At 44.3% G+C, this 23,626-nt stretch overlaps 2 protein-coding genes across 7 annotated transcripts in view; both read right to left on the bottom strand.

Annotated features, from left to right (window-relative positions):
* Positions 1-973: 973 nt before the first annotated feature.
* PSMA4 (proteasome 20S subunit alpha 4) overlaps positions 974-23,626 on the bottom strand; it is a 132,946-nt gene continuing 110,293 nt past the window's right edge. The window contains exons 1-9 of one of the 4 annotated variants that reach the window (XM_028743751.2): positions 14,742-14,923; positions 11,462-11,486; positions 9,593-9,635; positions 8,311-8,473; positions 6,695-6,772; positions 3,883-3,971; positions 2,600-2,730; positions 2,297-2,420; positions 974-1,340 (exon numbers count right to left, since the gene is read on the bottom strand). In XM_028743751.2, coding sequence (XP_028599584.2) covers positions 1,186-1,340; positions 2,297-2,420; positions 2,600-2,730; positions 3,883-3,971; positions 6,695-6,772; positions 8,311-8,473; positions 9,593-9,635; positions 11,462-11,486; positions 14,742-14,908 — 975 coding nt within the window. In that variant the 5' untranslated portion in view covers positions 14,909-14,923 and the 3' untranslated portion in view covers positions 974-1,185. Of the gene's footprint in view, positions 1,341-2,296; positions 2,421-2,599; positions 2,731-3,882; positions 3,972-6,694; positions 6,773-8,310; positions 8,474-9,592; positions 9,636-11,461; positions 11,487-13,835; positions 13,918-14,741; positions 14,924-23,626 lie in introns of those variants that run through there. The other 3 variants (XM_028743752.2, XM_077934553.1, XM_077934554.1) reach the window with 3 other exon arrangements.
* Positions 16,233-22,244, bottom strand: HYKK (hydroxylysine kinase). Of its 3 annotated transcripts, none has more exons than XM_028744620.2 (5): positions 22,105-22,244; positions 19,953-20,302; positions 19,168-19,310; positions 18,496-18,679; positions 16,233-17,127 (listed from the first exon to the last, which is right to left on the bottom strand). In XM_028744620.2, exons 2-5 carry the CDS (start codon positions 20,293-20,295, stop codon positions 16,667-16,669), a joined length of 1,131 nt encoding a protein of 376 aa, XP_028600453.2. In that variant the 5' UTR covers positions 20,296-20,302; positions 22,105-22,244; the 3' UTR covers positions 16,233-16,666. The 3 variants fall into 3 exon arrangements, with proteins under 3 accessions (XP_028600453.2, XP_028600454.2, XP_077790677.1); XM_028744621.2 differs by having other exon boundaries at positions 20,022-20,302; XM_077934551.1 differs by lacking the exon at positions 22,105-22,244 and adding an exon at positions 21,113-21,835.

Here is a 23,626-nt window from a genome sequence, read left to right as displayed (position 1 = left end):
AGTGGGCATTGGGAAAGCAGGGACCTTCAGGCCTCGCAACTGCTTCATCTGAGCAGGACCTCCTGGAAATTGTTGCTGAGACTACCAGGCCGAAGCCGTGGTTTGTTTCCTTGAATGAAGAGGTAACTTCACTGGCCTCAACTGATTTGATTGTTTGCCTTTACAATCTATTGTTCATGTCTAAAAGCGATCTGGGGAAAGCTTACACCACAATTCCTCACAAGGGGAGGCAAAAATGTTATTTACAAGAATCTTTGGACAAATCACCAATTTGCTGGACACAGAGTACTGTGGACAACATGAGCCAACATCTGTAGTAGTAAGCAATTACCATTTCAAATGCATTTTGCTTCTAGTTAAGTGCTAAAGAGGTTGAGGTGGCAACCCTATATACACTTACCTGGGAGTAACTCCATTCAACTCAATGGGACTTAATTCTGAGTAAATATGTAAAAGGATTGCACTCTTAGCCATTTTTGACCAAATGTCATTTTACCTGCTGACAAACTCAGAACCAAACCATGCATCCAGGAGACACATTTCTAAAATATTTAAGCATCCATGATTTATTGGTTTTTTTTCTTAGTTAGCAGACTCATCCTAAAAATAACCTGGAGCTATGCATTATACAAAACATCATTCATTGCTCATTTATTGCGTTCTGGGATTTCTAAATCACTTCATAGAGTAATTTAAGAGAATACAAAAGATTATTGCCTTGGGCAAGACGTGCATTAAATGTGATTTTGGGTAGTAAGGAGCTTATTTTTCTTCTGTGCTTTAGCCATCTGTGAAGGATAAGAGATCTAACAAATGTATTTCAGAGACCTCATTTTTCTTCCTCCCCATCATGACTACAAATAAGAGGCAAAATATCTTATGGGTCCTATTGACTTCAATTCCAAGCTGCCATATTTTTCAAACCAAGATGTTTGCTTCAACGAGTGGTATATTAGACGTAACAGAGATGCAATCAAACTTTAACAGTATTGTTTTATTAAGTAATAAAAAACAAAGATGAGTAGAACCAAGAAATTATAATTCTCTGAAGAAGTGGGCAACGCATTTTACTGGTACAAAAGGACCCGATTCAATAAACAGCATTACTAGCTTCTTCACTCCACCAGTAAGACCTGTATTTGTGCATCGAAAAACGCCCATTTCCCCCACTTCAAAGTGCTTAAGTTATTTATCTTTTTCTTTCTGCTCTTTGTCTTTCTTTTCACGCTCTGCTTTGGCTTCTTCCTCTTCATGCTTCTTTATCAACACTTCCACTTCTTTTTGCTTTAAAACTCTTATTACTGTCTTTCCATTCTCTCTTGTCAGGGTTGCAATCTCAACTGAAACATGAAAAATATAAATGATACATTTGAATATCCAAGGCTTCTTTTGAATTGAGTCAGCCAAAGGAAGAAGGTACAAGTCGCCCCTACAAAAAATATTGTCAATTTGTATGACTGACATATGAAAGGACTGCCTTAAATGATTAAACTGGCAATTAGTCAACATCCGTCCTCTGTTTTAAAAATTCACCAAACTAGAGCAAATGTCTTAACTGTGGCTTCTCTCCAGTGCCAACAGAAAACACTGAAGTACAAGATAAAGATAGAAGGTTTTATGACACTTCAGCAGATAATGGAAGTTCCTCGTCTTTATTTTTATGAAATTTGTATACCGCCATTCATCCAAACATCACAGGGCTGTTCACAACATAAAATTTTCACTAACAAAACACTGAGCATGTCAGAATCCTTGCAATCCTGAATTTTCTTTAAAGATCTGTTTTCCCCATAGGAAAACTGCGGAGTGTTTTGGGGAAGGCTCAGGCTCATGGCTCCGGGGCAGAGCATCTGCTTGGCATGCAGAAGGCCGCAGACTCCATCCCCAGCATCTCCAGGTTGGGCTGGGAGAGACTCCTGCCTGCAACCCAATCAATGCAGTTGGATGAACCAGCAGCTCGACTCTGTGTAAGGAAGCTTTCTACGTCTCCTATGTAACTATTTAAGCAGGCTTTATTATATTTTGTACATCATCTTGGGACATATGTGGAAGGAAATGCAACCACTGCCACCACCAGCTATTAGGCATTGTCATGCTACTCATATTAAGACAGGGGAAAATCATTATGGATGATGCTGACAGATTAAATTATTTAATATGTCAAACATACAGAGCATTAGCAAAACACTGCCAACTGTAGCATTTATTAAACAGATACACACTTCCCAGAGCGAAGGCCAAAACCTCTTGTGATGGCATCTTAATGCCTCACAAGAAAAGACGCATTACGGCTCACCTTTCTCTGCAGAGAGTTTACTGACATCCATGGTTTTGTTCAGGACTTTGACAGCCAAGGCAAGGGCGGATTTCAAGGTCATTTCTCCCTCTTTGTAGTCTTGCTTTAACATTGACACAGCTGCCTGTTAAGGAACATAAAAGATGACACTGCAGTTCTGCTGTGCCTTTATGTAAGACGGGAAGCGTCAAAGCCTGCTAGCGGATACTCAGCAAAGACCTTACTGCTGGATGCTCTATTTGCAAAAAAGTTATGTTCAAGAATACGAAAGAAGGAATTTAGCATGAAAGATGACAAACTTACAGCACTGTTGTTTCCAATGCAGGTGGCTTTCCATCCCCCGTAGTTCCCACTAGGATCACTCTGATAGAGCTGAAATCCATAATGCTTATCCCAGCCAATGTACAGCAGTGAAACTCCAAAAGGACGCTTTCCTGTTAAAACACAAGGTTATGAGTGATTTAAATTAAGAAGCACAATTTGCCAAGAGTCCCACTTCAAAAGGGGAAAAGCCAAGACGAATGCAAAATCCTTTTTCTATGAACTAGGATTTAGTAGCTTGTTCAGAACTTCTGCTGCTTAAGATAAGCTCCAATACTGCCTCACCCCCACAGTTTCTTTCCAAGATGTGTGGAAGAACAAGGATGCCAGAGACCTATTTTTGTCAGCCTGCCCTCATGCAGTTTCCCCCTTATGTTTCTTTGAAAGAGTCAACACACAAGCATAAGTAACTGCAAAACATATACAGAGTGATTAAGGACTGATTCCCCCACCCCACCCCCCAAAAAACTTGTTTTATTTTGAAGTAAATATTTATTTAAGACAAAAACCTGAAATGCATTTTGGAAAATCAGACACAACAAACAACTCCGTTCAAGCCTTGCAATAGTCAACAGGCAGATTTCTTAATTAAAAAGCAGAGGCAAATTAATAATAAAAGATCCATGTCATCTATACCCCAAAGAGAGAATTCAGAGGACCAAAATACAATTTGTTCTGCTGGTTAATTAAACTACACCAGACTGACCTGCCATCTCAAGCGATTCAAGCACCACTGGAGCAATTCACCACTTGAAGAAGCCTCCCACCAAACACAGGGAAGGTGAGTGCACCTTTCCAAGGAGCTCTGCCTCAAAGTCAATTTTTCAGTCTGACTCTGGGCTCAATCTATGCCAGCAGAATTAGAGCCAGCTGCTTACAGCCCAGCAGCAATAATTAAATCAGCAAACTTTTTCAGCAGGGGGCCGGTCCACTGTCCCTCAGACCTTGTGGGGGGCCCGGACTATATTTTGAAGAAGAAAAAAGAACAAATTCCTATGCCCCACAAATAACCCAGAGATGCATTTTAAATAAAAGGACACATTCTACTCATGTAAAAACACACTGATTCCCGGACCATCTGTGGGCCGGATTTAGAAGGTGATTGGGCTGGAACCGGCCCCTGGGCCTTAGTTTGCCTACCCATGAATTAGATTATTGGTGTTGGAAGTGGTGATTTCCTGTACTTGGCTAGGAATCTAACTTTTAGGACAGATCTCTGTATTCCAAGTTACTTTTATTTGCCACTTTAAAGGTAAATATGTTACCTCCAAATTGTGTATAAGCTTGCTTGATATCACACAGGGCTGTTACCAACTGCTCACAAGGAATTGGTTCTTGATACTGCAACAGATACCTAGAACAATTGGCACAATATTTACAACCATGTTATTAAATTCCTAAACCACACTACATCCGAGGATCATAGAGCAGTTTACAATAGAAAAACACAAAAATACATAACATAGTAACAAACCAAAACAATCCCACACCCCACCTTAAAAGGCCACATATTATTTAATTAGCCAAAGGCCAGGGAGAAGAGGAATGTTTTTACCTGGTGCCTAAAGATATGTAACAAAGGCACCAGCAAGTCTCCCTGGGGAGAGCATTCCACCATATGGACCTCTTGAATGTGCTAATGCACCAGGTGCAATGATTAATGGTTTCCTGTCTACTTCTGAAGCTACCTGGAACAACTCTTACAGCATCAGGGTAAAATATTATCAAATAAATATTTTTTTTATAAAAAATCACTATAGAAATTGCACAAATCAGCTACAAATAAGCACCATGTTTAAGTTTTACTTTCAGACCCCAGCAGATTGACATGCTTGAAAACAAAAATTCCAACACCCCCCCCCCTGATGACTGGAGAGACTGGTCTTCTCCGTCTTGTTTTGATCCCTTTCACCTTTCCTTCAAGCATCTGCCATAGGGCCTGCTTCACTACAGCCTGGAGGACCTACATCAAGCTGCACTGGGATTGTTAAACAGTACAGGTGGGGAGTGCTGCACACAAAAACCCAGCTTAGGAAAGACACAGTGCTAAATCTACAATTCCAAAGCTCCTATAAGACTCATTAGAATAGGGGTGAGGAGCCTCAGGGGCCAAAAGCAGTCCTCTGGGGCTCTCTATCTGGCCCCCAGAACTCTTCTTGGTTTTGTACTATGAATGGCTTTGCATCCTCAATCTGTTGTACATTCATTCCCCTGCCCACCACTGGCCCCTGGCCCTCAAAAGGTTGCCCAGAAAATGAAAAAAAGTCCCCATTCCTGCTCTAAATCCACATCAATGCCTTTATATCATTACTTTTAATGATATAAATTAAAAGGATTGAAGAAAATCCAAATATTTGTAGGCAGGCAGGATTGCTAAGCTACTTAAAATAACTTAATTCAAAAGCCAAGTCAGCATTCTGTAGCTGATCCGTTGGGACCCTAAACTGGGTCACAGAGCAGTTGAAGTAGGATTGCAAATTAGAGTACAGCCACTCTTATCTTTTGTCTTTTTTATTTAATGGAAGCTGAAACAAAGAAAAATTGGGGAGCACAGAAAGAAGGGGGAAAAAGGTAATCAAACCACTTTCACTGTCCAATTTCAAAGTGGATACATATCTTGCTGTCTTAGCAAAAAAAAAAAAGTCACTGAGAGGACAGATTGTTCTGCTCTGTCTGAGGTGTGATTAGATACTCTTTAACTATTCTATTTTTAAAGATTTCTAACAAGGCATGCAATTGACCCTTGCTTTAAGGGCAGCTCAGTCCCTCCCCAAATCAGGCAGCTTTTCCTGGGATTTTGGTCAATGGTCATGATCAAGTCAAAGCAAAAAACTCATCCCACTGGTTTTACGAAGCAATTTAAACATGTTTAAGTGTCTGGAATACAATTGAATATCACCTGCAATACCCTTCTGCAAGCAGAACAGACTTCTGATGGCACAAGGGGACTTCCCCCTTCCTCTCCTCCCTCCTGCATGTCTCTCAAATCTGCTCTAGAGTGCAGCGGTACACCCTAGAGCAGATCTGCAAGGTGGTACCTCCTAGAGTGGGACGCGGGTGGCACTGTGGTCTGCGGACAAACATCAGCTCCCTTGGCCAGTAAAGTGAGATGAGCGCCGCAACCCCAGAATCGCTCGCGACTGGACTGGACAGTTGTCAGGGGTCCTTTACCTTTACATGATTACACCCTAGAGCAGGTGAAAGGAGAGGAAGGGGGAAGTCCCTGTGCACAAGACTGGGTATCACCTCATATGCTTTAAACTTTAAAGTAAGGCACCATCAAGAGATTGCTTAATCTCTGCAGACTATGGCTAAAGACGAAAGACTAACAGGAAGGAAATCTCACTAAATACAGTAAGATTTACTTATGATAGGTTTGATTAGGATCTAACTACAGAACTTTGGGGGGAGGAGTTGTACATTCTGAACTAGCCTTTCTCAATCTTGGGTTCCTAGAGGCTGCTGGACTACAACTCCCATCCGTCCCATCCAGCATAGCCAGTGATCAGGGATGAAGGGAGTTGTAGTCCAACGACATCTAGGAACCCAAGATTGAAAAAGGCTGGTCTAAACAATCGGCTCCTTTGAACATGGAAATACTTCCATTTAATTTTAGACAGCAAGTCTGAAATCTAAAGTCACACATCCTTATAAATACTGTCTTTATTTCAGAATTTACATATTAATAACATCTTTTGATACAAGAAGAAAACAAGTATGTCTGGTGATTTTGTAATACTGCTGGACTTTAGGTTCCAAGCCTAACATCAGTTGTCATGAATTTGTCTTTTAAAGATTCCAACCATTCTTGTGATTTTACTACTCTCTCCTGCCTGCATTGTCATTTAGGTATCAACTTAAAAGTATTTATTTAGTCAGGTTTTTGATAGTTAGCTGTACATTTTAACAGACAGGGTTCATTGTCACTGCACTGTGCTTTAAAGGTTACTATCGATTTAGTGATAACTTGTATGCCTGTATTGTGCTTGAAGGTTGTTGCTGGCAGCCCTGGACAGGTGGAAAGGCAGAGCAGAAGAATGCAAACACACAAACAAACAAACAAACAAACAAACGTACCTTTGTGCAATCAGCCTCAGTTCATTTGTTAGCACATTGGCATCTGAAGTTATGCCAGCCACACTGCAAGCCATATCCCTGGAATATAGAAGATCATTGTGTTTGACTGTGAGCTTCACGTACCATTTTATAAAGCAGAGGCACTATTTCATAACACCATAGCACACTTAGCTCCAAGCCTATATCTTCACTGCACATAGTCATTACTTGAAACAGTTTGCTGGTTATATGGGTTTATCAAATGACTTGTATTAACACAGTGCGTCTGCTTCTATGTCATCAAAACTAATCCACAAATTATCATAATGAAACACACAGCTGGACTTTTGAAAACAAGTAGATAAACAATTTTCTCTCCTCTGGTCACATCAAATATTTTTCAACAATACTGACACCGCTCACAAACATTTGTAAGAAGATAACAAAAAACCATACACTTGGGAAGTCCAGATATGGATCATCCCAAAGTAAGGGCACCTGCCCACCCAGAGATGCATGAAGCAATGGATGGGGAGGCATAGGAATTGGGTGGGTGCTCTTACTGGATAACAACAAAAATAGGTGGACGTATAGAGACAGATTCAGCATCCGATAGGGTGCACAGGAGGGTACACTTGAGAAGATGCACTGCAAACAAGCGAGAAGTACCAGACAGAAACGCTTCACCTGCCAAAATTTCAACACAGAAACAAAGGCAGAAAGGGTAAACTGGAAGGTAGGAAATAGGTAGGAAGGTAGGAGAGCACTGAAAGGTAGGAAGGTAGGAGAGCAGAAAGGTAGGAAGGTAGGAGAGCACTGTCCTAGAAAATTAACTGGAAACAGCTGCTAGAGGTATTAAAAAAAGTTTTGCTGTATCTGCTTTCTTGACAAAAAGTACTTTGTGTCTCAATAGTTCTAACCTGTTTTTACTAAATGTTTTTCTTGCTGAATTTAAGAGGGTTACATGATAGCTATTGTTTCAGCAGAAGGAAAACAAAGTAAGTAATTTAAGGATTGGATTTAGGAAAAGAAAGGGTAGCCTAAATTGGTATGGAGCCTAAACCAAATAAACATTAAGTTAATTTGTTGATATGGTAAAATATTCCTTAACAGTCCAGGGGAGAGTTATGGCTCCTACTACTGATGCCTAGAAGAGGAATGGCAAGAACTATAGAGAAATCAAATACAGAATATTTTGTTGCTGAAATATAGGAATGCTATTGAATGTTTCTGAATGCATAGAAATTGATGGCAAAGTTATACATCAACTCACTACAGAAAAGGAATGTTATTTCTGCTAGGAGAAAAATGTTGCTATGGCAGCAGCCCTGAAAGAGACACCTGTAAATGGAAGTTGAAAAAGGCAGGGAATCAAAGACGTCGATACCTCATAACCTGAACTTGCAGAAAAATAGGGAGCTGCCTTATATGGAGTCACATCACTGGTCCATCTAGCTCAGTATTTTCTACATTAACTGACAGTAGCCTCCACATTTCAGACAGGTCTCTTCCTAGCCCTACTTGAAGATTTGAGAGATTGAATTTGGGGCACTGAGCTGAGACTTTTCCTCAAAACATTTATAATCGTACCACCTTTAAACAAAAAAATATATAAAACATAGGGGCATACAACTTACTCATTGAGTTTGTATATTTTCTCTGAAAAAAATACTTCATCCAGAAGTTTGTGGATGTTGCGCCTTTCTGCTGCCAGCAAGACTCCATCATTTGCTAAAATCCCCAGGCAGGTGCCTGCGTGTCCAATGGCCTCCATGGCATATTCAACCTGATACAGGCGACCTGAGGGGGTAATAGTGGCAGCTGAGTCACTGATTTAAACTCTAGGCCAGAGCCACACAAGCATCAAATTTCTTTCATTTGTGTCCTAGCCAGGGATTCTTTTGGTCCAGAACAAAATATATAGCATGCAACCCAGACTTCCCACAAGGAGAGTTCTACTCTGAAGCTCTGCTGGGCAAAAGAGTGATTCAGCAATCTCTGCCACTTCCTCCTCCACTCTGCAGACCCCAATACCACCTCTCACGAGGATACCCTGACCCTGCAGAGCAGCTTTCTGGAAAATGTGGGAGATGCAGGGGAATGGGCAGAAATCACTGACTCACCCTTTCTCCTGTGGGAGCCTGGGCTGGACTGGGGTCTCCTCTGCAAACAGAAGGAATCCTTCCATTTTCAGAAAGCTATTTCTGGTTCCAATCCACTTTGACCAAGTCCACATAGAATAATAAATAAAGACTGCCACTTTTAGAAATAATATTAGTGTAAAATAACAGCATATGGTTGTAACTAAGGGTGCCCTTCATTCTGATGGAAGACTCTTTAATTCTGTGCAGAATTTTGCCAGTGGAATGAGGGTGTTTTTGTTGTAGTTCTTTTACCAATTTCCTATCCCCTCTGCAACTATAACATTCAAAACCTGCTCCAGAGAACTGGGAGGTGGCCTGGAAGAATGGGTAAATATAGCTTCATTCCACTGATGGAAGGGTCCACTGGATGAAAGAGCTTTCTGTCAGTACGGGGGGCGCATCTGGTTACAACCCATAAAACTGATAGTTAAGATAATTAATATTCAAATGCATTATGCTCACAGTGCTACCCTACGCATGTTTATCGGGAAACAAGTTCCACTGTTTTCAATGAGATGTACTTCAAGGTAAGTGTGCACAGGAGTTTATCCTCAGGTGAACTTCAGTTGCTGCTTATGGCAACCCAGGAGATCAAATCCTTATGCTTCAGTACACAGCCAACCTCTCAAGGCAGATTACAGCAATGTAAAAATGAAATATTACAACCAATGAACCATTCACAAAGCTCCATAACTGCCACCTTGGAAACAGCATCACTTCATTTTTATCAGAGCAGCTGATGAAGACAGAAATTGAAATGTTGCAATGCAATTACCTTCTGGGGAAAATATTGTCGTTCGCGAATCATATCTTCGAGACTGCAAAGATGATTATTTAATTTACAAACCGTTCAAATGATAAACTGCAACATCCATAGTACTTGGAAAAATAAGAACTTGGGGAAAAACATCTGGGTAGGTAACTGCTAAACTTATCCACTGCTAGTTTTATCCTTCTGAACTGTGCCACAAAAGACAGTCTATTTGAAACCCAACGGGGGTCCTTAACTCTACTTTGGGTTCCATGTCAATGCATGTCAGAGGCACAAATTTCTGTGTCTGATCTATATACTGTCCTATACCCCAAGATCACAGGATGGCTTACAATAAAAAACACAAAAATATATAGCATAACAACAACAACAAAACCCCCAAGTTTTTTTTAAAAAGATATTTATTGAAATTTTCAAAATATTACAAAATGGAAAAAAAAGAAAAAATACAAAAATAAAAATAGTTAAAAAACAATTCCATCCTTCCATCACTTATCTTTCATTTGCTTGTTTCCCAGACCTCCTCACACCTCCCTTTTTGTATTCCAATTTAACTTGTTAGTTCAGCAAATCCTTTCCCTCTTTGTTTATCCTAGTCTTTAATCTTAAAATATTGTAACATTAAATCTTTACCTATTAATAATCCATTTTTTCATATTCCTTATAGCATTATAGCTAGAAACCACTTAACTTTTTATCCAACATCATTCTAACATTCACAAAACCTCCAAGTTTTAAGGACCATAGATTGTTTAATAAGCCAAAGGCCTGGGAGAAGAGGGATGTTTTTGCTTGATACCAAAGATAAGTAGCAAAGTAGCCAGGCAAGCCTTCCTGGGGAGAGCATTCCAAAAGTGGGGAACCACTGCAGAGAAGGCCCATTTTTGTGTTGCTACCATCCAGACCTCTCATGAAGAATGGCCTTAGATGATGATGGCAGGGTCCAGGTACTCCTTGAGGTATGGGAGTCCAGAGCTGTTTAAGGTTTTATAGGTCAAAACCAGCACTTTGAATTAGGTCCTGAAACTAACTGGCAACCAGTGCAGTCAGGCCAGGATCGGTGCAATATGCTCAAACCGTCTTGCCCCAGTGATCAACCTGACTGCCAAATTCTACACCAGCTGAAGTTTCTGAACAGTCTTCAGAGGCAGCCCTCTGTATTGCAGTAATCTAGCCTAGAGGTTATCAGAGCATAGAGAGCAGTAGTTAAGACTGTCCCTGCCTAGATAGGGGTGGTCAGGCCACCAACCAAAACTGATGGAAGACACACTGCGCCACCAAGGCCACTTAAGCCTCAAGCGACAGAAGTGCCCACAAGCTGTGTACCTGCTCCTTCAGAGGAAATGCAACCTCATCAAGGGCAGGCAACCACCCATCCATCAAGTGCTGGGAGATAAGCAGTTGTCAAAAAGGAAGGGGCGGTCACTCTTGGCACATAGGTCTATTGTTTTTCATGTTCTAAGTGCATGGAAATCCCATGAGCCCACACTTCTGATTTTCATAAAAACCTCATTTTTTATATTCTGAACAGTGAAAAATTTTTTATTCTGCATATATCTGTGGACCTGTCAACATAGCCCCTCCCCCCATTTCATTAACCTTGTTTTCATACAGCTTGAGCCTCAATCTACTACTGGCTATCTTCTACACGAGTTGTTGAAAACTGCAGGAGTGGAAAGTGCTGTTGCACTCACACTCTACTGGCAGGCTTTGCATAGTCATCTGGTTGGCTACTGTCAAAACAGGATACTAGACTAGGTAGGCCACGGGTGTAATTCTGCAGCCTGTTCTTACATTATGTAATCTGAAAACTGCTCCCACCCTCATTGCTAAAATATACCCATCTTCCACAGAAACAGGACAGAAACTCACCATGGTGCTTGTAGACTGTAGTATGCTGCAAAAGAAAACAAATGGGTGTTAGATGGATCACACACAGGATTGCCAACGCTTTCCTGAATGTTTTGCAAAGCCCTTAACAGCAAGCAAGCCTGTCTCATGGAAATTCCTACCATTCATCCATGCCAAGAAAAGCTTCATCTGCTACTTTTCTGAGAGAAAGACTGCCAGGACCAGTAAGAAAACTGGCAGCTTTAATTGCATATACCAGTGACATCCCACACTTACCAAACACTGTTTTAGAAACAGATGAATCATAGAATCAAAGAATTGTAGAGTTGGAAGGGACCACAGGGATCATCTAGTCCAACCCCTTGCAATGCAGGAATCTACTTCGCCAAACCTTTAATAGACATTACAAATACCGGTATAAGGGACCCCTGACCATTAAGTCCAGTCACGGACGACTTTGGGATTGCGGCGCTCATCTCGCTTTACTGGCAGATAGAGCCGGCGTTTGTCCACGGACAGCTTCCAGGTCATGTGGCCAGCATGACTAAGCCACTTCTGGCAAACCAGAGCAACGCACGGAAATGCTGTTTACTTTTCTGCCGGAGCGGTACCTATTTATCTACTTGCACTTGACATGCTTTCGAACTGCAGGAGCTGAGACTGCAGGTGGGCAGGAGCTGGGACTGAGCAACGGGATCTCACCCTGTTGCGGGGATTCAAACCGCCGACCTTCTGATCAGCAAGTCCTAGGCTCTGTGGTTTAACCCACAGCACCACCCTTATTACAAGTATAGGCCACCATAAAACTTCCATATATAAAATTTTGCCTAACGTGGGGCTTGAACCCACAATCCTGAGATTAAGAGTCTCATTCTCTACCAACTGAGCTATCCTAACCAAGTTAAAAGTCCTTGCACAACCTGGTATTTAGATTTTGTAGCATCATGGCACAAGCTTTTATATATGAGTAGAGAAGGGAATATTGTCCAACTACATTCAGTAATTATTTTCTAGGGGAAGAAATGCTCAGCCTACCATGACCTGGAAACGCTTCCCTTAATCCCTGGTATATGGAAGTTCTGCTTTTAGAGTGGTACCTTGGTACTCAAAAGGCTTGGCTCCTGAATGCCGCAAACCCAAAAGTAAGTGTTCCAGTTTGCAAACATTTTTCGGAAGCCCAACATCGGCTTCCGTTTGAGTGCAGGAAGCTCCTGCAGCCAATCGGAAACCACACCTTGGTTTTCGAATGGTTTCGGGAGTCGAATGGACTCCCGGAACGGACTAAGTTCAAGAACCAAGCTACCACTGTACTATGAATTACCCGCCCCCGCCCCCAAGCAGCTACAGAATTAGAGAGTATCTTCTTCTTTCTTCTCTGGTGATCACTCGTAGCCGAGTAAGATTGTTTTTCATGAACACCGTTTTAACATTGAGTCTGTGACTGTGGAGGCCAATTCTGGATCCACGCTCCTTCCACAGTGGGGACATAGGTTTCTGGGCGGGAGCTGATCACGGTGAGGGTTTGCCAAGCGTGCCTTCCTCTTAGTACGTTTCTCCCTTTCGTCCTGAGTTTGAGCATCTTCAAAGTCCACAACACCTTTGGTAAAGGCTTTGCAGCACTCGCAGGCCAATGTTTCCCAGTTGTCAGTTTAATACTACATTGTTTTAGATTTGCCTTGAGGGAGTCTTTAAACCTCTTTTGTTGACTACCAGCATTGCGCTTTTCATTTTTAAGTTCGGAATAGAGTAGTTGCTTTGGAAGACGATAATCAGGCATCCGCACAACATGACCAGTTGAACAAAGTTGCTGTTGAAGAATCATTGCTTTGACACTGGTGATATTTGCTTCTTCCAGTACACTGGCATTAGTTTGCCTGTCTTCCCAAGTGTGTAAAAATGTTCGGAGACACCGCTGATGGAATCTTTTGAGGAGTTGGAGATGGTGTTTATAAGTGGCCCATGTTTCACAAGCATACAGTAAGGCTGGTAGTACAATAGCTTCGTAAACAAGCATTATGATTTACAGTGTTGAAGGCCTTAGTCAGGTCAATAATGGTTTCCTCTCTGCATTTTTCTTGAAGCTGTCAAGTGGTGAAAATCATGTCCACGGTCCCCTAGAACAGGCACCCCCAAACTCGGCCCTCCAGATGTTTTAGGACTACAATTCCCATCATTCCTCCTGTTAGCTAGGGATGATGGCAGTTGTAGTCCCAAAAACATCTGGAGGGCCGAGTTTGGGGATGCCTGCCCTAGAATGCCTAAAACCATTTTGGGATTCAGGAAGGGTAGCCTCAGATATTGTTAAGAGATGGTTTGCTAATATCCTTGCAAAAAATTTTGCCGGCCGCAGTTAATAAAGAGATGCCTCAATAGTTTCCACGATCCATTCTATCACCTTTTTAAAAAGAGATTGATAATTTTGGCATTCCTGTTGTCTTCTGGGATCTTCTCTCCCAGATTTCTTCGATGAGCTTGTGAAGTTGTTGTATAAGTTCAATTCAAGCGTTAATATGTCAATCAAAAACAACAACAACAAGCCTAAGCATTTTCCTAAGCAACATCCCTTTCTTCCCACACTTTTAAAACATTTTCTTAACATTGGCACAAGACCACTTCAAGCTTTAGGTGTATGAAATGTTATTCTCGGCAAAGTTAACGTCCAAATGTGAGTACATAATCATAAACGATCTCACAGAGAAACACAGGTGGTGACAAAGGAAAAGGATGGTGTTCTAAACTGAAACACCCCTAGAAGAGAAACAGGATAGAGATCCTTCTCCCCTTCAAAGCCAAACATTAAGGGAAACTGGCAAAATGCTCCTGCTAATATTTTTTTTGGGGGGGAGGGAGCGGGTGTTATTCCCCGACCTCCACAAAACTGCACTGTTTCAAATAACAGCAAATGGATCTAGAGTACAGACAAAGAAACAGCAGAACCGCTGCCTCTCCACCTGGCTCCCTCGCAGGGCAGGCCGCCCACATGTAAGCTCCATTACAGCTCCATCTGTTGAGCTCCAGTCTGCCAGAAAGCCACTCCTGGAATGAGAGGCGAGCTGGAAGGGACCCCTGGGGGTCATCTAGCCCAACCCATCCCTGCCTGCCCGCCCCGAGCTGCCCCGGTCGGGCTGCGGCCCAGCGCGGAGGAACCTGCCGAGTCATCCCGGGAAGGGGCGGCGGCCTCTCTCGGAGGAGCCTGCAGGCCAAGGCCCCTCGCCCCCCCCGGACCCCCGCCCCGCCACCAGGGGCCGCGAGGACCCGCCGCCGCCCGGAGCCGCCCGAGGCCCCCGCCAGCCTCACTCACCGCCGCCGCCGCCGCCGCTGCTTCTTTCCGAAAGCGAGAAAGATGGCGGGCGCGCGCGCCTGCGCACTACTGAGCAAGAGGGGCGGGCATAGAGACGAAGGGCCAGACCGCCCGCCTGGGTCTTCTCCGCGCTTCGCGACTCGTGGGTGGACTACAACTCCCATCATGCCCGAAGCGTCGCCTGCGTGAGCTGCGCCAGAGAGAGACGGAAGCGTCAGGGGACGCTCGGGGGCCAGGAGGCGGGTCGGAGGGGAGCGAAGGGCCGCTGCCCCCCCTTTGGATTTTGTAAATTAATACGAAATACGAAGAACATTTTATATTGCTTTTAATTCTACATTTACGGGTGAATTTAAGAGTGTTTTTAATGTACTATATTGTATCTTATATGCCCTGTTATTGACCCAAATGATGATGATGATATTACTTTATTATTTATACCCCACCCACCTGACTGTGTTTCCCCAGCCACTCTGGATGGCTTCCAGCACATATAAAAGCATAATAAAACACCAAACATTAAAAACTTCCCTTCTGATGTCTTCGAAAATACAAATTCCCTTTCCTTGGTTGTCCCAGTGTGTCCCATCTGCCGTGTGGCTCATATTTGGACTTTTTTGGGGGAAGCAGCTGAGTCTGGGGTAAGAGTTGGGCTGCTTCCTTGTCCCAGCACCCAAAGGAAAACAAAAAAACTCAAATGTGCACAAAATGTGCATATGTTAATTTCTGCATATAGATGCAACCTTTGGAGAAAATCCCTCTCCTTGAAGGCTGAGGTGCAGACAGCGCTCTGCCCTCCATCCGTCTGCAGCGCCAGAACTCCTGGGCGCCCTTCCTGGAAGCAGCCCAGGGGGGGCGGGGGGGCTGCCCAGCCCTTGGGGCAGAGTGCCAGGCAAGGATCTGCACCTACCGGGCAGCCTTGGGCCAGTCCCTGCCTCGCAGCCTAACCTCCCTCACAGGGTCATTGTGAGAATAAAACAGAGCAGCAGAGAAGTATGTGCACCACTTGGAGCTATTTGGCGAAAAAATGGGAAATGAATGTAACACTGTAATAATAATAATGCCACCATGTTTCAAACAACCCTTCACTGTACTCTAATCATATTAATAAATTGTTTTATCTTGTCTTAAATTGTTGTACTTGAGCTTCTTAATGGGAAGGCTGGTATAAATATTGTTATAACTTATTTTTCTTATTATTATTGACACATGGAGGATAAATAATAAATAATAATAATATATTCATTATATGCCACCCATCTGACTGGGTTGCCCCAGCTACTCTGGGCAGCTATACCGGGGAATTCGGGTGGGGATCACTACTCAGCTTCAATATTAATAATAATAATAATTTATTATTTCTACCCCACTGATCTGGTTGTGTTTCCCCAGCTGCTCTGCCCAGCAAACGGAAGCAAAGACCTTGGATCAGTCAGGCGCTCTCGGGGCTCCTTTCCTTCAGATATTTGAAGGAAAGGTCCAGCAATAGAAGAATAAGCTTTCCCAAAAATATTTATTTAAAGTGATTTTCATCCCACTCTTCAGATGAAAATAGGCTTCCAAAGCAGCTTACAGCAATCAGTAAAAATCTGGTCCCTGCCTACAGGCTTACAATCAAGGGCACAAAAGGCAAGGGGGTTGTGGGGGGAGGAGGACAAAAGCAAACACAGGCATTAGTTTTTGTCAGACGTTCCAGAGGCCTCTGGTGTGGGCTCTGCCCAATGGAATAAATCTGAAATTCTTTGAAAAACTAGATTTTAGAAGCAGGATGAAACTATACAAAGGATAAATACCGGTAAGTATTGGCATAATTCATTCAGGTAGCAGTATTCTGGATTCCCTGATCATAACATCTGGAACTTTAATCTGGGCAGAGCCCGATTTTAAAACTGTAAATCTGAGCGGCCCATAACCATGTAACCCAACATTTAGGAAGGCCCCTTTTTGGCATACGCTTCTGCTGTGTTAAACCAGATCGTCTCCACAGCCTTTTGGCCCATCTCAAAGAGCAGCAGCAAGCGCTTCCATCCTGTCTTGGACGTGGTCATCAAGTACTCTTCGTTCTCGGGCTGCAGGAGGGTGGTGTAGGCAGCCATCACGAGAGACTGAGCAAACCTCCCACTCACTAGGAGAAACAGGGCATCTCGCTCCTCCTCCGTCAGCGGGACGATGCTTTCATATCCCGCGAGAACGTGGCCTCCCACGCTGAGGGGATCCTTGCTTTCAATCATCATGTACATGATGAGTATCGCTACTTCAAACACGTAGTAGCCATAGCTCATGTCGCTAAAGTCCAAAATACCAGACACCCTGTACTGTGAGCGTTTAGGGGAAGTAAAATCGGTATCTACTAGAATATTGTGGTCATTGAGATCTCCATGAATGATACCTGAAAGTGGAGAACGAAGAAAAACTGATATAATTCAAGTGGGGCCTGTAACAGAATGTTGCAGTGCTGAATGCTTCTGTTCAGGATTCCAGCCACTCCATGCCGTTATCCTGTTTCCCCTCCCCAACTGTCAGGCCAATGAGGATGCTCAGTCCTCACTGCGGTGTCTTTTGGGGCTGAGCTCCCCTTCCCCTTAGAACTTCCCCTCTAGATTACTTTTTGCACTTCTATAACCCTTGGAGTTTCTCCCAAGCCTGCCAATGCCTCCCACTTGTGCATGGAACTATGGAACCCACTCCCACAGGAGGCAGGGGCGACCACCAATCTGGATGGCTTCAAAAGAGGATTACACACATTCATGGACAAGAGGGCTGTGGGCAGCTGCCAGCCAGGATGCCCTGTGCTCTGCCTCCACAGCTACCTGCAAGTGCAGGAGGGGAGGCGACTGCTGTTGTGTTCAAATTCTGCTTGCAGACTTCCCACAATGGGCATCTGGTTGGCCACTGTGAGAATAGGATGCTGGCCTAGATGGGCCACTGGCCTGATCCAGCAGGGTCTTCTTATTGTGATGTTGTTTTGACTGGAAAAATATTGGCCTGAACATTGGAAAGGGAGGCAACAATCTGTTTAGAATAATATACAGTAGGCCCTGCCTTACAATGCAATTTGATGCATGTCTCTGCAGAAATCAGTTATCCAGAGTTCAGTGGTACTTTAAGGCTCACTATTTTAATCTAATTTGGGGCCTAATATACAACTGAGCACTACCGCGTCACAGGGAAGTTAGAGCTCCCACATGCGTGACGCATCTCTCTCCCCACCCCACCTCCCTCAGACACATAAAAAACACTTAGCAAAATTAAAATCAAATAGTCAGAGGCACACCTAGGGACGGTGAAACCAGCCCCCCCCCCGGACACAAGCCATGCCCCCCCCCCACATAAATTACCTATCAGACTATGGAATGCATGACCAATATGTGTGTGCAGACAATGCCGGTGTCGCAGCGAGATCAACTGCAAGAGGAGCTTCCCATCCTTCTCGCACCTTCTCGTAAAGTGGGCTTTTTCTGGGGGGGGGGGTGCTGGTACAGCTCCTTGCCAAGGTATGCCTCTGCAAATAACAACAACTACAGTGGAACCTCGGGTTGCAAACATGATCTGTGTGGGAAGTACGTTCACAACCCACAGCACTGCGACTGTGCATAACGCAATTCAGCGCTTCTGCGCATGCGCCGAAACCCGGAAATAACCTGTTCCGGTACTTCTGGGTTCAGTGTTTCCATAACCCAAAAACGTGCAACTCGCAGCGATCACAACCCAAAGTATGACTGTATATTACTGTGCATTTCTTTAAAAAGATACTTACAGGGCCGAAAGGAGTGTAGGTTTGGGACTATTTTACGCCTGAACTGATCAATGGCCCATTTCACTGCGTCCAGATATTCGCTCCGGCCCAGCGCATGAATGTATTGCTCCAGGAGAGGGACATTAGCCAGATTCCAAATGAAGCCACCTCGGTGGAGACTTCTCGCCAATGGATGCTGGAATTTCTTTTGGGTGGCAGAGGAGGGGGGGGGGGACAGGAATACATTGTTTCAATTAAAAACAAAACAAAATTGCTGAGTGCATATATGGGCAGTGTTGCTGTGATGGCTTCTATCTTCCCAGATCAGTGGCTGTCCAGAGTTTCAGGCAGAGGCCTTACGCCTTCCAACCTGGAAATACTGGGGGGCACTGAACCCCAGACCTTCTGCATCTTCCCCTCCCCCCACCCCCATGTGAGAATTTTCAGCTTTCTCCATTACCCAAACATTGGAGCCAAATATCTCACATTGCCTAATGGTTACAGATTGGCACCAGCAGACGCACATAAAAGCGATATAAAGTCAACAAAAAATGTTTAGCCCACCCAAATCCCAGGTTGACCCCCCCGGCACCCAAACTGCTGGCTTACTCCATGGCATTGCTGGAAATTAAAATAGCAGCTAGTCTTAGTTACGGGGCTCACCTAAAACTAAGGCATATTCCAAAATCTCACCTCTGTGAGTGTTTTGTCCATCCTGGCTGCCATCCGCCCAAGTTCATACAGAAGAGGAGGACTCATGTGGATCGTGGCCACCGTTTTGCCTGGGAGGTAGCTCAACAGCCGCACTATATATGCTCTTTTGGCAGAGCCAGTATCTAAGAAGCAAAGAGATTCAATTTTATTCAGCAACATTCACATACAGAAGAGCTCTAAGTTGTTTACACAAAAGGATATCACGGCAATAAAAAAACTGACTTTAAAAACAGTAATAATAAAATTATCAAAATAGAAATAAGAGTTTCAAAAAATAAATGCAATACAATCACACTCCTATTTTCCAGGGACAGTTCTGGGTTTACAGAAGCCACCCAGTTTCTGATTTGATCCTGGAATGTCCTGCTTTTTGTTACGACGTCCCTATTTTAATTGGAGAAATGTTGGCATCAAGAAAATAAATAACTGTTCAACCTTTAGAAGACATCTGAAGGCAGCCCTCTATAGGGAGATTTTATAACGTTTAATGTTTTATAATGTTTTCATATATGTTGGAAGCTTCTCAGAGCGGCTGGAGCAACCCAGCCAGATGGGCAAGGTATAAATATTAAAATTGTTGTTGTATAGGACACGCCTATTTTCATCAGAGAAATGTTGGAGGGTATGGGATCACAAGCAGGGAGACTGCAGCTGCCCTCCTGTTCTGCTTGTGAGCTGCTCAAAGGCAGCTGGTCTCCTGCTGGACTAGATGGGATCTGGCACCAGCAGAATAGCAATGTTGGATGCATGTTCCACCCCCTCACCTACGGATTCCAGAAACATTATTCCACCCTCTTTCGTGGAATGAGGAGTTTGCACAGGAAAGCCCTCGCCATTCAGGAATATCATGACCTGGGTCTGCACCTCAATGAGTTCAGTGTTCTGACTGTCTTCACAATTGATTATTTTGAGGACAAAATTCTGGGCGCTCTCTGCTTTCCCTTCAAGTGCAGCCGAAGCACACACATAGAAATTCTGATCATCATAGCTCGGCAACGGTTTGAGCTCCAAGACCGTTAATCCGAATATCTTTTGGACCAATTCAGTGGCTTGCTTTTTGCTGAATGCTGGCTTCTTAAGAGGCTGTTGCTTATTTTCAGCCGACATTGTGCATCTGTAAGAGGATAGTAATAACAAGAATCAACAATGACAAAGAACAGAACATTTAGATTGAGTTTTGCAGGTAAGCTACTGTGCATGCATCGCCTTAAATCAGAATTCTGGATGTAGTCCTCTAGGAGTTTGTCAGCTGAACAACAAAAGTTGGCAGCAAACAAGAGTTTTATTATTTTCTTCTCAGGGAGATCCTATTTTGATAACAGGTCCCACTTGAAAATTCTACTGCAAAACTCTCCAACAGAGACCCTTGGACTCTGTTAAACAAAGTGAGAAGCTTCCTAACCTTTGTACATTAAAAAAAACCCTTACATGTAGCAACAGCGAGGTACAACAATCCTTCTTCACATTGCACATAACTTATGGAATTTGCAGCAATGGTGACTGGGGGTGGTCGAACAGACAAATTTATTTTAGGGCTTTAAAAGGTGGCTGGTGCTGTGGGTTAAACCACAGAGCCTAGGGCTTGTTGATCAGAAGGTTGGCAGTTCGAATCCCCATGACGGGGTGAGCTCCCGTTGCTCGGTCCCTGCTCCTGCCAACCTAGCAGTTCAAAAGCACGTCAAAGTGCAAGCAGATAAATAGGTACTGCTCTGGCGGGAAGGTAAACGGCGTTTCCATGTGCTGCTCTGGTTTGCCAGAACCTTAGTCATGCTGGCCACATGACCCGGAAACTGTACGCTGGCTCCCTTGGCCAATAAAGCGAGATGAGCGCCGCAACCCCAGAATCGGCCATGACTGGACCTAATGGTCAGGGGTCCCTTTACCTTTACCTTTAAAGTCCCACCACCAGATCAGGGATTCTCACCTCGGGGTGTGAAGTCATAGCGCTGTGTGAGCGGTGCCAAAATGACCTCTCCCCCGGGGGTACAAGCCTGGGCCGTGTGCATGGAGGTCCTGGGCTGCCCAGATGAGAAGACCCCCCTCTTGGCCTCACGGATGGGGTCCAAAGGAAAGCAGAGCACCAGCTTGGCTGCAGGTGTTGCTGGAAGGAGGCATACAGGAGACATTCAACCGTCTTAGGGACTTGACTCCAGATTTGTGTAGGCTTTACTCCTTACTCTATCTCCTGAAGATGTCCCACAAGGCACCAGAGTTTGCCTTCTCCTAGGTGGACTCCCTTGAGCCCCATCTGCCCCTCGCTTTCCTCTACAGAAATTGCCTTGATTGTTGGACCCACTCTGGGTCTCGTCTGCTCAATCTGCCCAACTCTGTCTCTGCATGCAGAGGAAGTCCCTGACTCACTGAGGATTTGAGACCAGTTGGAGGCCTTGATCAGATGGCCAGTCAAAGTCATTCCTGGGAATGTGGCCGCTGTCACCTGCCAACAGCTTCTAGGAACCACAGGGGAGAGCTGAGTGCAGGGTGGGGTCCAAAAGGTGGACAAACTACCCCAGAAGGAGCACAACGTGTCCCCCACCAGAGGTGCTACCCCACACACCACAGAGATCATTCACATGCACAAATGAGTAAGTACAGTGGTACCTCGGGTTAAGTACTTAATTCGTTCCGGTGGTCCATTCTTAACCTGAAACTGTTCTTAACCTGAAGCACTACTTCAACTAATGAGGCCTGCTGCTGCCAGAGCACGATTTCTGTTCTCATCCTGAAGGTTCTTAACCCGATGTAATATTTCTGGGTTAGCGGAGTCTGTAACCTGAAGCGTATGTAACCCGAGGTACCACTGTACTTGCTAGCACAAACAGTCTGGCACGGGTAACCCAATGCACACACGAAGCATGATCAAATTCACTGTGCTATTTCAATTCACAAGTATTTTCCCAATGAAAGTTCTCTTACCAGGACAACCAGGAATGCTTTCCTTCTTTCCTGCTTCTTGTTTTAGTAAGTGGGCTGCACGCTGAACTGCCAGCTGAGAAAAGATGTCTCTAACCGAAGTCTTTGAGCGTGGCGCACAAGCAGGCCAAGCCCAGCAGGAGGCGCTGGAGCTCCTCCCGGGAAAGGCTCTGCCGGCCTTGAAAGAAGATCTGCTGCGAACGGGGCCGAGGTTTCGCTCCTGCGGAAGAGCTCTGCCCGGGGCTCCTTCCTGCGCTTCTCGCAGCACCAAATGCAAAGCTCTTTTTTAACTGCCTGGGAAAGCTTAGAAGGAAGCTTCTGATTGGCTGCAAACAAGCAGCCTCCCCCTCCCCCCCCTCATTCATTTCTGTGTCCGCCCACTCCGAAAGGGAAAGTAGGACCATGTTTTCATTAGGCCAACTCACAAAGACACGAAGATTTCAACTTGCCAAATTCAGTATTTTTCTCCCCCCCCTTTTTTTTTGCAGGGGGTGGGGATTGTTGCTTAACAACCTGCGTGAGGAGGCACCAGCAGTTGAACAGGAAAGATTTGCAAGCTAATTAGCTAATTATTTGCTATCCAGTGGACAAGCAACCGTGTGTACTTATGAAGGGAGGAGCAGCAGACTTGTCCTTCTGAGTTGGGAGGGACCCCCCAGGGTCCTCTAGTCCAACCCCTTGCAGTGCAGGGATCCTGCCCACAGCTGTCCCTGGGGGGGGGGGGCTCAAACCCCCAGCCTTCTGCTGAACAGACACACTGAACTATTGCACCACAGAGATTTAAAGGTGTATTCTGCCCTTTGTCAGAAGATCTCTGGACAGTTCACAGCATAAAAAACAAGTCATAGAATCATAGAGTTGGAATAGACCACAAGGGCCATCGAGTCCAACCCCCTGCCAAGTTATACTAGCTATCCCATCCGAGAGCTGCAGTGGGCAAGGCTTTTTGCTGCCCATCAGCCGTAATCCTATGACGAAAGTCTGCAATTTCTCAAGTACTTGAGGAAACTGGGTGGACACACCTGGCTGGCACCAGGGTAGCATGAGAACGTAAGAATCATAGAAGTGTAGAGTTGGAAGGGACCCTGAGGATCATATAGTCCAACCCCTGCAATGCAGGAATATACGCCGTCCCATATGGGGACCAAACCTGCCACCTTGGCGTTACCAGCACTGTGCTCTAACCAACTGGGTTAAGCTGTTGAAGAGCTTCTTGGATCAGACCAATGGACCAAGTATTCCAGCATCCTGTTCTCACAGCGGCCAACTAAATGCCTGAGGGAAAACCACAAGCAGGATTCGAACGCAGGAGCCCTAAGGCATTTTTCAGAAGTCTATAACTGTTATAACAAAACAGGTTGACTATAGAAATGGCAATAAGCATCTCTTTTTATTTACAGCCATAAGTTTCACACAACTTCCTCTTTATAGTCACAGACTTAAAATGTCCTATTAATGTTTTTGTTTTTTAATTTTATGGGAATACAAGATATATGGAAGCATGGATAGGACAAGTTTACTGTGC

This window comes from Podarcis muralis, chromosome 9 (genome assembly GCF_964188315.1).
Source record: "Podarcis muralis chromosome 9, rPodMur119.hap1.1, whole genome shotgun sequence".
NCBI lineage: Eukaryota > Metazoa > Chordata > Lepidosauria > Squamata > Lacertidae > Podarcis > Podarcis muralis.
Note: the sequence above shows the minus strand (reverse complement) of the source record. Positions and strands in the feature narration are given on the sequence as shown.